The 14,281-nt window shown below is 44.5% G+C and overlaps 1 protein-coding gene across 3 annotated transcripts in view; it reads left to right on the top strand.

Moving 5' to 3' along the window:
• The window catches only part of SPATS2 (spermatogenesis associated serine rich 2), a 433,271-nt gene that overhangs the window by 193,985 nt on the left and 225,005 nt on the right, over positions 1-14,281 (top strand). For all 3 annotated transcript variants that reach the window (XM_086964068.1, XM_086964076.1, XM_086964057.1), the window contains one exon: positions 1,348-1,557. In XM_086964068.1, the coding sequence (XP_086820194.1) occupies positions 1,348-1,557 (210 nt within the window). The remainder of the gene's footprint in view (positions 1-1,347; positions 1,558-14,281) is intronic.

The following is a 14,281-nucleotide window of genomic DNA, read 5'->3' as shown; positions in this document are numbered from 1 at the left end:
GTATATCATGCAATACGTAAGAAATGGATTATCCCTTTATGCAGAAACCTGAGATTTGCTGAGTGTCTGGCCGCTTTTAGAGTCCTTAAAACAGACCTGTCGAACCATATTGTATTCACAGTAGCTAAGTACCTAGGTGTCGTGTGGTCTCTGAGGAGAAAATGTATCAAGGCCGTTTAGCGATTAAAATACATAATAATGTGATGAAATTTTTCTTAATGGACTGAATGTATTTGCTAAATTTTAAATATTTCAATTGTTTTTATGGAATGTTATTATGTCTTTTATGGTGAAACATTTTACCGAAATAAAGAATAATAAAGTAAAGTTTCATAGTCATCTTGAGCCACCAACCACTTCGGATCTCACTGTTGTTTCTTGTTCGTTCTGCCATGAAACAGAGCCACTGACTGGCTTAAACCCCATCATGATCTCGCTTGTGTTGCCCGATCATGTGAGCCTTTCTGCATTGTAATGGGGCGGACCCGCTGGTATTATATGCCTACTGCAGTAGCCAAGCATTGTCCCTTTCCTCTTTCTGGTTCTGTGGCAAAAGAGCCCTGTGGAACTTTTCCTCCATTTCCCCCCTCGCCCTGCCATGAGTGAATTTGCATTTGTGGCTGTTTTCGCACAGCACTGCTGAGTTCATGTGTCCCGAGCTTGGCGTGTGCCACTCGGAATGCAAAGACTTCAAAATGACTAACTGGTCCTTTTTACCTTGAGATTCAGCAGGAATAGCAGCATATCATTGGGCAGCATGTTATAGCTTAAGTTCAACCTTGATCTCACTAAGCAGAATCCATTCCCAAAGAGGGTGAAGGCTAACCCCCGGTACACAAGCAGGACCACTGCTGTATATGTGAGAGTGTGTGCTTTTGAACCACGCATTTAGCACAAATCATTGTTCCACTGGGTCTGAGCAGGTTTTTAATGCACGTGTTTCAGATCACTTGAACATTGAGTCCTTGGGAACTCCTCCAAGTGTGAATTGTAAGACCCACTCTGCATCATTATTGGTCCTCCAGCAGGAAAATTCATCCTGTTGTGACTCTTCTCCTGGTCTACCTCCAAGTATAATCCTTCCAAGCGTATGAACCTGCAGATACACTCTACAAATTAATCTTAGTCTACAGATCTGTAGAAGCACTTTTGGCTAAAATGCATTTTCTATATTTAGAAACATTTTCTCCTCTCCCCATTACTAAATGTGATTGAGAGTAAAAGATTTCTGACTGCACCCTGCCTCTTGCTGCTCTATTCCTCTGACCTCTTCTTGTCTCTTTTGTTTCCATTCTTAGTATGTTCCCCTATGCTGGCCTTAATATCCTGTTATTATTGTCTTTGCAGGAGAGATCGGTGACAGGAAAGCTGACTTGGACCTGAAGCTACAGAGTGTCCACCTACCGTTGCACCATCACTCCACACGAGTGGCACCCCAAGACCACCGCAACACCCAGAAAGGCCGTGGGGGCAGCACCTCCGGCGCCCAAATGCTAGCATCTGGCTCTCTGCCACTGCCTGAAGACACCCCCCTTTCTTCTGCTTCCAGAAAGCTTGGTAAGACACAGGAATGTGCCCACTTTGAGCCAACACACCTCTCAACTGAGTATTTGTAATTTAGTAGATTTCATACAGATAGTTAAATCATTGAAGTAGTTCTAAGTACGTAACAGACACAAAATGAAGTGTGCAGCAGCAGAAACAAAGCAGATTGTAACAGTGCACTATAACTTAACACATATTTCACAAGTCCACTGTTGAGACAGGTACGTCACCTGCATGGTAAACTGGTGCATTCCACTAGCCTGAGTGTATGACTGCATTTGAAACAGGTATTCTGACTTTTATTTTTGGCCTTGTCATCATGCTAATTTATCATGGGCCTAAGTAGACCTTCCCTGACCATGCAACATCCAGGACCTGTGGCAAGAACTTGCATTTCAACTCACGAAACGACCCAGAAACAAAGCTTCCAATAGGTGGCTCTTCGACTGCTTGAGGTATTGCAGATTTATTTTCTGGCAAAGAGCATAAGAGGGAAATTTCCTATTCTGAAGTTGACTTATTGGCATATAAATACCATTTACTTATTTACAAAATACAACTCCGAATGGCCAAATCTGAATTTCTTTATAAGCACTTTCTTAATTTGGATAAGCCCATCAAATCAATTTTCAAAATCTTAAACATCTTTTGCAAGCCTCTGTTTTTGACATTTGTCGTCCAATCTTCTCAAAATGTTTGGATTAACCGTCCATGATTTGTGAAAAAAATGCAAATAATCCACTATAAAATCGAGTTCTCACTTGGTTTCTTTCTATATTCGGGTCATTCTTCTGTGGCAGTTCACTCTTGTGCTTGAGAGACTTTTGTCCCCACTCATATGGAGGAGATCACTACATTGTTTAAACTTGTTAAATCTGTTTCCTCTGATGGCCTGTCCATTCTCTTTCATTCAATACAATTGTTTCAGTCAGTGGTTCTCTAATCAGCATGATTATCAGCCTCTCTTTAATCAGGAAGGGTTCTATTAGAAAGGAAGATGGTAGTGCTGCTACCCATTTGTTTAAAAAAGACAATTTGACCAGTACTTACCCAGTACTTTGGTGCCCTGTGTGGGAAGTCTTGCAGAACAAGTTTTCACCTCACAACTTTATAACTATTTAGAAGCCCTTAATAAATTGACAATGCATTGTGACCAAGGCTGCACTTATTTTGCTGGATTTATTCGCATCTTTTGATACGTTCAACCAATCTGTTCTTTTAGTTAGACTTTGTCTGATTCGTATCAAGGTCTCTGTGGCAAATTGTATCTCTTTCCTATTGAATTGATCCCAATCTATTGCGCTTGTTGCTTTTCGGTCCCCAAAGTATATATCATCTTGTGGGGGTCACCCTAGACTAGATGTTAATGTTAACATCTTTCCTCTGACCTGTTTGATCAAGTCTTTTGGCAGTGCAGCAATTTTAAAATGTTGTTGATGAAAAAGTTACTTACCTGTAACCAAAGTTCTGCAGCATTGGAATCTTTTATAGATTCACCTGCTTGAATTCTCTCCCGCCATCAGACTAGGAACCCCTGGTAATCAATTTTAGTACAGCAGTATACCAATACAGCAATCAACATTGAAAATGATGGCAAACACAAGTAGGCCAACTCTTGGCCATCCACCTCATTATATAATAAAATCTCTGGCCAATCTGGACGAAAGGCTCCAGCTTCTATCCCTCCTGAGGGGCTCCAACTGTCATATTTTCAAATCTTGTTAGCAGATGTGTATTAGCCTCATTAACATACAAGTTAGGTACATGTTAATGTATGAAAGATACCAGTGCTGCAGAATTGTAGTTAAAGGTAAGTATTTTTTTCTTCTGCAGCAGTAGATCTGACATAGATTCACATGCTTGTATTATGATTAACAAAGCAGTATCTTATCTCAGATAATCAGACCTATTGTATTGAAAAAGGGTGCGTAGGACTGCTTGGCCCATTGTTCTCTCAGTTGATGACTTTCGATCTTCTTTTTTTTTTAAATCTATATTTATCATTTCCATAAACATTGCATTCCATACATGTTACTCACTTTAATTTAGCAATGTATAATGTTATAGCAGTGGTGTGTAAACATAGTGCTTGTACATAGAAAAATCCTGTCCTCAATCCAACCAACCTATATATTTGACAAAATATCTCCAAAACACTGTTAATTATTAGACATTTAAAAAATTATCCTGGCCAATCTTACATCCATACCAAACCCTGACACTCTCCAAGGCAGCAGTATGAATTTGACATGTACATCATATTTTTACTACACATATGTGTATTTATCCCACATCTGTGGGAACATTGCCGTCTAGTTGTTGTGAGGTGGGGGGAGCGCTCAACTCCTTTACATAATCCTTGAAGGGTCCCCAAATATCCCTTGGGCGGGACGCTACAGGCTGGGTTGCAATTTGTTAAACTCTGGAGCCAAGTTTTGATTGTGGGAGAGGACCTACATCCCCATTTTAGAGCTATCTCCTTCTTTGCAAGCAAGAAAGCTATGGTGGTGATTTTACGTGTGGCCTTGGGAAAACCAATCACATAGCCCAGGAGTTCCTCGGGTGTGGGTGATACCTCTACATCATATCATTTTAGTTATTTTTTTGCATACCAAACGCCAATAGGCCCTCATCCTAGCGCAATTCCATACAAGGTGCACACATCAGCATGTGGGGCGCCGCATTTGCGCCAGGGGTGCTGTCTATCTGGATAAATGCTGTGTATTCTTTCCGGGGACAAATAAACCCTCCACAAATATTTAAAATGCAATAAAATGTCCTAGATCGCGCTTCCAAGCCTCCTGGATCCTGCTGTCTCTACTGGGAACTAATGCCATACACTCACAATACATTTTTAAAATTAGGTGTTCGACCCCTGTTGTTGTAATTACCATGGTTAGCGGGCTAAATGGTGCAGGCTCCAGGGGGAACTCAGCCATCTCTGCCCGAAGTGCACTGCGGACTCGGTTGAGAATAAAGTGGTCCATAAATGTCGCCTCACTGAATCTGCCCTTGTTTGTGCTGGAAAAAACATGGCCTTCGGTGAATAAGTCTCTGACTTTGCTTATTGAATACTTAAGTAACGTGCGTTGTACCAGCTTTTCTTGTGTGATGGGGATCCACAGGTTTTTAGGTCGAGTTTACTCGAACCTATTACTGCTAAACTAGAAAATTCCTAACAGGCGGATTTGAAACAGTTCACAAGAATAGAATCACGTGACAAGCTCCTCATGCACGAGCTTGCCCGAGCCTTCCCCATGCCAGCAGCATTTCTCCTGCACTCGTCCCACCCCCCTCCCTCTCCATATGGTGCGCTCTGCCTCAGGCCAGCATCTCTCCTCCCCTAATTATTCACTGCATGGCCAGCCGGCACATCAAAGGCTGCTGCTCCCCATGCGTCTCGTCACCCTTCCTCCATTGTTTTCACTTCCCGAGATTTGACGTGGGGATGGATGAAAGCGCTTTCAGGGATATCTTAGGCATATAGTGTTGCCTTAGAGCACCCGGCGGAGTCTCACTAACTTCTCTGGACATTTACTAGAAATCATCACTTAATATAACCCCGGAGGGCTGAGTGTTTCTCTCCCGCTGCTCCCTGAAGGGTTACCCGAAAAAACAGCTTATATTTGGGTCATGCAACAAAACTCGTATTTCATCGCCCATCACAAAATAACCGCGGTCCAATCCAACACATGTAAACCCCTGATCCGTTTAAAATCCCCTTTCCAACAGGCTCTCCCACAGCCGCATAAATAAGGAACACGCTTACACAAATTTGGAAAAAAATGACGTGTGTTTCAACTCGGCGTGAAATGAAGGACTGGGCTCCCGAAGCAGCAGCTCCCCCAGGCACTTTTGGTCTGTAGTGGCGCTCGCTTACGACATTAACTGCGAAGCACAAAAATAAATCACCATAAAAACTCAATGAAATATGTCAATTTCTTCCAGAGTAAATGAGATATTATCTTGCAGCTGGCGCTTTTCTGCTCGAAGGCAGCATAGAACAGCTCCAACTGCCGGCCTGACTCCACAGACCACCACGGAAGATATTTTAAGGAAACTGTGCGTCGAATAGATGGATTGCTGAATCTATATGGTTCGCAATAGAGGAATCAATGTTCTGCCTCTGAGTTAATTAATGTATTATTGAGAGAGTGCAGGTGTTCCTATGGCAGCAGAAAATGACGCACTCAAGGAAAGTGCCAATAAATTAGATTTCATGCAAAGAGTAGAGTACAGCTAATTCCCGCCATGCTGCGAGTCATGACAAGCGCTTGCCTCCCTTGTGGGGACGTAGCAGGAGGGAGTGGGGCGGGAGGTGAGGACGTGACTGCTCAAGTGCTCTCCTACAGATTGAAAGTGGAAGTGTTTGCCTCGAGAGTGCCGTGCGCAAACAATAGTACAAAAGGTTGATTCCAGCACTGCAGTGTGAATGCACCCAGAATAGTACTCAGTGGTGCAGAATAATTCAAACTATCTTTCAATCACTTGTTTGCTGTCAAGGGGTTTGCTTGTGTTTTAGTTCTGTCTGGGCTGGATTGTCGTTTTTACGTGGCCCAAGACTGATTTGCGCACCGGTGCAGAGGCGGTTCTAGAATTTTTGGGGCCACAGGCAGAGAGGAGAGTCTCCTCTAATTCGCATGCACTGTGAGACATTCAGGGGTGTTTTAATCTATAGATGACCTTGCTCCTGTAGCTGCGTTATGCCACCAAAAATCTTCACTGCGCCAAGACCTCAGATTCACAAAAAGGTTTTACTGACGCACCACAATTCTGCCAGCACATATGCACACCTCACGAGTGCACCCAGGACCCTAGGTTATGCATTTATAACCAGTTTGCCTTCTAATGGATCATTAACATGGGAACCACATTGCCCAGAAGTACAGTAGATTGCATCCTTACTGCTAAAGCAATCAGTCACAACATGGGCGGGAGGCAGCACTGCAATTCCCAACCCACCACCCCACTTGACTCTTTAAACCAAACACTAGTCTTGCAGATTTCAGTGGTTAGTGTCTGGTATCCCCCCTCACCGTGCATATCGCGCACCACCATTTGTCTGCCTAGCCCTAGGCATCAGTCTTCAAAGGCTGCAGCTCCCCCGCCTCCCCCCCCCCGCCACAGCAATGCTGAGAGCTTTTTTTTTTTTATTTTTAGTTACGAGAGAAAAGTCCCAGCAATTGCTCCGTTTTTCACCATACTTGCACCACTGCCGAATACACCATGACTTCCCAGACTTGCACGCAGAAGACTGCATTATACTGGCCTGGGTTCTCATCAAGTATTTTACCAGAAAAGTCCCAGCAATGGCTCAGTTTTTCACCCTACTCGTCTCATCTGTGAACAACCCTCACCCACCCTCAAACACCCTCACCCACCCTCACACATCCCACTCTCACACCCCCTCAACCTCACACCCCCTCAACCTCACACCCCCTCAACCTCACACCCCCTCAACCTCACACCCCCTCACCCTCACACCCCCTCACCCTCACACCCCCTCACCCTCACACCCCCTCACTTACCCTCACACCCCCTCACTTACCCTCACACCCCCTCACTTACCCTCACACCCCCTCACTTACCCTCACTTACCCTCACACTCCCTCACTTACCCTCACACACCCTCACTTACCCTCACACACCATCACACACCCTCTCACCCCCTCACCTCACCCTATCACCCACACACACCCTCACATCCTCACTCACCCTCACACCTCACCCCCTCACCCTCACACACCTACATCTCCACCCTACAACTCCAGCCCCACCCTCCAACTCCACCCTCCAACTCCACCTTCCAACTCCACCCTCCAACTCCACCCTCCAACTCCACCCTCCAACTCCACCCTCCAACTCCACCCTCCAACTCCACATTCCAACTCCACATTCCAACGCCACCCTCCAACGCCACCCTCCAACGCCACCCTCCAACGCCACCCTCCAACTCCACCCCTCAATGCCACCCCTCAATGCCACTTCACCAATCAATTCCACAACACCACTTAATGCCACAGCACCACTCAATGCCACAGCACCACTCAATGCCACAGCACCCCACAACGCCACAGCACCACTCCACGCCACAGCACCACTCCACGCCACAGCACCACTCCACGCCACAGCACCACTCCACGCCACAGCACCACTCCACGCCACAGCACCACTCCACGCCACAGCACCACTCCACGCCACAGCACCACTCCACGCCACAGCACCACTCCACGCCACAGCACCACTCCACGCCACAGCACCACTCCACGCCACAGCACCACTCCACGCCACAGCACCACTCAATGCCACAGCACCACTCAACGCAACAGCACCACTCAACGCAACAGCACCACTCAACGCAACAGCACCACTTAATGCCACAGCATCACTCAGCACCACTGAAGGCCACAGCATCACTCAGCACCACTGAAGGCCACAGCATCACTCAGCACCACTAAAGGCCACAGCATCACTCAGCACCACTGAAGGCCACAGCATCACTGAACGCCACAGCATCACTCTTTGCAACCAATCAACAACAACGGGGTCTAATATGTTCTCTCAATGTTTTAAGCTTTATTAGAAATGTTACAAAATAATGTTAATAATTCACTTCTGTTCTTGGATTTTCATCACAGTAAAATACACTGAACATAATCTTCCCATAAGTTATTTACAAAAGTTTAAGCTATTGCCATTATACATTACAATAACTTTTATTTAAGTATTAATTATTAAAACAAATGAAAGCCATTGTTATTTGTAATATTAATACTTCAAAGTCATGTAAATACAACACATATTACATTAGAATGCTATAGGTGTCACGTTTGCAAAAGTTGAAAATATTGGCATTGTAAATGACAAAGCTAGTAATTTCCCTACTTTCAATACCAACACATAAATAAAATATTTGTCATTTGCAATACCAATACCTCAAACTTTCCTAATTCGAGACCTATTGCATTGCAAATGCTCGTTTAATATCGGAATCCCGGGGGAATATAATGCAGGAGCTTGAGTAACTCGCACCTGTTTCTGCCATGCCCAGCTGGTAGTTGAGACTGTTTGAATATCTCTGGGGTCACTTGGAAATACCCGTGGCAATATTGTGTTCAAAGGGGCTGGTAAGACTATATCAGCCTCCGGTGTGGTGTAAGGCATCCCGGCATCTGGGTGATACCAACAGTGTGCAAAACTGCACCGCTCGACCAGGGAGTACACCTGAAGGTGTAGTGTAGTTCCTATATTCCCAATGGGCTCTGCGCATTGGAATAATATATCCTATAGATGTGACGTAGGACTTATGTCTACTAGGTCGCTATTGAATATATTAGACTTAATTGTGAGTGCCAGCTAGCTCAGAGGTCACTAGAAACTTTCTCGAGTACACAAGAAGGGATTTAGTATCTGACAACCGCATAAACATGACAACTTTGTTTTGCCAAGATAAAACTGATCTTCAGATTCGTGGAAACAATAGATGGATATTTTACTCAGTCAATCGTGCATGCTTCATTTCACCAGAGGTGCAGAGAAATAGAGAGACTGGCGTTTTCAATAAAAGGATTTATTGAACAGTCTTCTTTCTCAAGCATTAGAAATGAACTGCTACAATCGTAAAACTGGTTGCAAAATATAATGCATACAGTAAAAAGAGTAGAATAAAATAATACTGTAAGAGCATTGTTTGGTTCCTAAACCATAGATAAATACATACATAAATAACAAAGGCTAAAAAGTACTCAACTGGTGCTTCTAAAATATGCCTACCCCGATGTACCTAACCTAAGCTTATTACGAGGGAAGAAGTAAGTGAGGTGTAGCATAAATTTAGTATTCTTTGCCAAGAATCTGTCCAAGATTTCTCTTAGGGTCTAATCCGCTCCGTACCTTGATTTGGAATGAAGAAGGTCAGGCTCAGGACTCGATTTCCCAACAACCCGTAAGGGTAGCTTGGAAACACTGGAGCCAAATTTTCTGAGAAATCGTTGTAGTTTTTGGAACTAGTGGAAGTAGCCCTGCCATATTTGGACTGCATGAGCTATGTCTAAATATGGTTATGATTTCTATGCCCATATAAGGATATGGTGATTTATACCTATATAAGGGCATGAATCGGGAAAATTACAATAGGGTCCTAAAATGTTATACAACACCCACTCCACGTTATCATGTTCAACTAAGTTCAAGCACTAAAACACATAATCTAGAGCATGTGTTTACAATCCCACTCAAAAATACAAAAAATGCATTTGAAAATGGTTGTACACATAAAATAAGCATTTGTACAGTACTCATTTTAAAAGCAATGATTTCCTTGTAAGCATATAATATGATATTAGCAATGCTAACCGATTGAATCACGAAAATTACATTTATGAAATGGCTATTAGTTACAGAAGAAAAAGTTGAGACCATCCCATAGCAGAATATACAAACTGTTTCGGTTTTGGTATGCGTATTAGGTCAATATTGTTACTAGGAAGTATTCAAAGAATTCTTGTTCTCTAAGAATAGTTCTACTTTAAGCAGATTGCTTTTGAGCCAAAGTTAATTTTGTTTTGGAAAAAAAAGTTACATCAAATCGTAGAAGAAAAAATAAATAATAGACTTCCAAAGTTAGAGGTTTTTATGTTTTGAAAAAAGTGAAGGTTGAACTTCAGATTTCAAAGAACGCTGTGTGTTAACTTCAAATGTATTTCTCGGTGTTAGGAGAAAACATTAAGTTGTCTAGGCTGGCACAGAAATCGTCTACCACAGTAGATGAGAGTTGAACCACTTCATTAAGATGGTCAAGTGTACACAAATGTGAAACATCGCCGTCCGCGTCAGTCGCATTAGCAATGTTCGCAGCAGATGGTACCTGTGTGCCTGTTGGTCCACGTATCTCACCTTCAGCTGGAATTGCCGGTGAGATCTCAATGAATACTGTCATCAGGATTGGTAGCTGTTTGGGGCAACACAATACATGAGTCGTTAACGGACCCAGTAAAGTGTCAACATCCGTTGGCTTTGCCGATGGAAGTGTTAGACAGATATCCAACACGCATTCCTCTCCACAAAGCAGGCATCGTAGAACAGGTAAAATGCAATCTTGCAAGATTGGTCTGAATGACAGGAACCATGTGATATTCAGATCTCTCAAACGAGCCAAGCCAAGGATCTGTGTTATGCGTTCACGATACTGCATGGCCAGAAGAGCATTCTCCATGGTAATTTGGGTATCGCTGGTGGCCGGACTTACCATAACGGAGCAGGAGAAATAAAAATAGGATCCCTGCTACGAGTCCCAAGATGAGAGGCAGGCAGCCGAACACAGAGTGCACAAAGTTAGGAAAAATACCCAGGACTGCTTCAAAGGGTGCTAACAGTCCCGAAAAAATTGTCTTAAATACATGTACAATACCGCTGGTATCAGACATGTTTAAGATACAACCTGCGAAATGTATGGGGTAGTTTGTTGATGATAATGCATGCATCTCCGCAGAGGACTTTGAAACTTGCAGATCGTACGTCTCTCTGGACGAGGTCAGTGGTGGAGTTTTTTTGTAAAAGAATGGCTTTCATTCTGCTTAAAGTATCAATTCGTATAGAAGAGCTGTTCAGTAAAGGCCATAGTGGCGACTCCCCGTCTGTCTTAGTTTTTGGAAACAATACTTACATACAACAAGTGATCCTGGCTGACACACTAACCAGATAGGCTGTCCCTGGCATCATTCCACAACAGCTGTGATCATTTAGCATTAGGTAGCTTCCATTGGAAATCTGCCTAAAAATTGGATCTATCACTGCTGCCGGGGAACCCTGCAGGTGGCATGATAAGTTTTTTGAAGAACCCTCACAGGCTCCATGTAAATGAATGCCTTGACACAGAAGCGTACCACTTAATGTGGTTTTACAGTTTCTACCACTAAGAAATACCTCCTTTTCCCCACTCCAACATTTGTGTGTGTATGGTAAATCCCAGGTCGACTTTATGTATTCCTTACCCAACCTTTCATACAGGCCTGCTGGTATGTGTTTTAAGCAATATTGAAACTGGAAAATCGTCACTGGTATCGTGATGGTGCCATGTATTATCCATTCAACTGATGGCTTCTCAGAAACTGTCAATGGTAATCTCTCCAGTTTTTCTATGCTCAGCACCGTATAGTCTGCTCCCCTCTGTGCCAAAGAGATTTGTTTATCTGTAAGGTTAAATACAGAAAACAATGACGTAGTGTTGATTAGACACCAAGGCACATAGCCAGAACGAAGGTTTTGTAACGTCCAGCCTAACAGCATTATAGAACATAATTGAGACTGGCCATGTTGTAACATTAGCAAGTCCTGTTCCATTATGTCAATGACAGAGGATTCAATACTGTCCAAGGAATAAATTCTGGACGACAGAGTTGTTAACCCATTGTCAACCACAGAGAGAGCTTTCTCTAAATTAATACGATCAATTTCTCGTATTTGTTCAGCTGTTTCCATTTGCGTGACTTTCCAAGTTTCATTGTAAGCAGCATATATACTGGCGTATATGAAACGTTTATGACGTGGTTTGCGAGGTCCAAATAAGAATTCTCGTAAGTCAACGCCATCTTTAAGTAAAGTTAAGTGTTGTTTTATATCTGGGAGTGTGGATTTTTGCAGAAATTCAAGGAACAGTTTTCCTACGTTGTAAATTGTTGTTATCCCTGGATGTTGTCTCTGGACATATCTTGGATCTGGCCGAGTTACTGTAAACCCTTGTCTCTTGTTCAGGAATCTATCCTGACAGTTATTCGTGTCTGTTGGCCAGATTAACCATTTTTTCCAATCAGGATTAATTCTGTTTTGTTGTAAAATATAATGTACGTCTACCTCCTCATCTGTAGTTCTATTACAATCGGGTGTGGGCTTAGGTATGGACAGTTTGTTTAAATCTTTTATCTTAGCCAGGCCAAGACAAGATGTCTGTTGAACAGTTTCATTTAAGAACAGTATTTGTTCTGGGATGATGCAGGCTCTGAACAATGCTTCTAAACCTTGTAACTGCCAGTATTTTGTGCCCCAAACAGTTTTTGTCTCAATGTGGAGAAGTGTGGCTCAATGGTTAGAGCAGGCAGACCTTGATGCAGAGCTCTGGCAAGGGACCAGGGTTCGATTCCTGCCCCGGTGGGTCTCGGGCTCATTAATTCCCCTGACCGGATATTCTCGCCTCAGTGCCTATTCTGATCATGGGTCCCACGCTGCAACTCTGGGCAATAGCTTGCTTAGTCTCCACAACGGCCCCCACAACGCGAGGGATGCCTGGTCTGCACCATGGGGGTGCCCAGGAGTGGACACTTCACAGGGAAAGCCAGGAAGGGTTCCCTTGCGGTATTCGTACAAGCGCCGGGAAACCCACTGCGGGTAGCTGTGCGCTATACAAGTACTTGAAAGTTTTGTTTGTTGGCATTGTTTCAGGCTCACTGGGATCCTCAGAAAAGGTATCGAAGTTGATGAAATAGCCAGAGGCAGTTCTGTAAATAGTTGGTATTGCAATCAGATTATCTGAAATAGCTGGAGCTGTTTGTTCCCTTGATATGTTTGTATAGTCAGATGCTACATCATTGTAGACGGAAGTTTCTTGACAAACTGTTATTTGGGTTTCAAGAGGCACAAGTTCCATGGCTTTATTGCATAGGCCTTCTTTTCTCACTGCAGAATCTTCAAACATGATGAGTCTTTCAGTTTGAACCTCTTGGATAGTAGTCCGATTTGGTCGTCTGCTACATCTTGGGAGTCCACTGGGCCTACTACTTATTATCGGCCACATGATGTGGTTTTACCAGGTCATTTGATACGGACCCGTTCTCCTTTCTTCCAGCAAGGGGCGGCAGTAACACTGTTCTTGATCAGTGGACTGCTAGTACAGGTACTGGTTTTCTGTAAGAAGGCCCAAATTCCTTCTTATCCGCTATTTTCTCTCTGACCAGACCACAATCTTAGGAATCCAGACAGGTCTTGCTGGGACAGGTGGTTTTTAGGTTTTGCCTAGCGAAAGCTGCGCTTTCTGCGCAGCTTTTCGCGCAGGCGAAATCCTGTTGAGAACTGTAGTGTGGCTTTTGTTCGGCCCTCGTCCTTGATTGGCTGGCTCCGTAAACGGAGCCTTGCCATTGGACGAGGGGCCTGTCCGTCAATGCCGGACCAGACACGGGGGCGTTCCCGACATTCTTTGGCTTTTGCCGACGTCACGGGACGCCGGGAACGCCCCCGTGTCTGGTCCGGCATTGCCGGCACTACTGCGTCTCTTCTCCTCCGTCGCCGGCCTCCAGTCTCCTCCTCCCCGATTGCATTGCCCCGTGACTGGCCGGCCGGCCAATCCTAGCGCGGCCGGCCGGAAGTGCCCGCCCCCCCGCATCCCGGGGAAGAAGGAGAGGAAGACGGCAAGCACTATGGCGGCGCCCGCGGGGAGACCGGAGAAGTGCCTCTCCAACCGTGAGATCCTCGGCAGTACCAGTAGAACTCTTTATTTTAGGTAAGTGCTAATACCTCTTGCCTGTTCCCGACCCCTGTGTGCCCGTACACGCCCCCCCCTCCCGCTGTCCGTGTGCCCCCCCCCCCCATCCATAATGCCGGCCGCGAGCTGGGCCCTGCCGGCGTATGCTGTTGCCGATAATGCACCGATGTACGTGTGTTGTGTCTATGCCACTGCTTGTTCTGTGTGCTCCCATGTGTGTGTCATTTGATCTTCAGATTGCTCGGTGTGTACCTAGTGTGTCTG

The sequence above is a fragment of the Lissotriton vulgaris genome, chromosome 1_1 (genome assembly GCF_964263255.1).
Source record: "Lissotriton vulgaris chromosome 1_1, aLisVul1.2, whole genome shotgun sequence".
NCBI classification, from domain to species: domain Eukaryota; kingdom Metazoa; phylum Chordata; class Amphibia; order Caudata; family Salamandridae; genus Lissotriton; species Lissotriton vulgaris.
The sequence above is the reverse complement of the archived record's forward strand: the minus strand, read 5'-3'. Positions and strand labels throughout refer to the sequence as shown.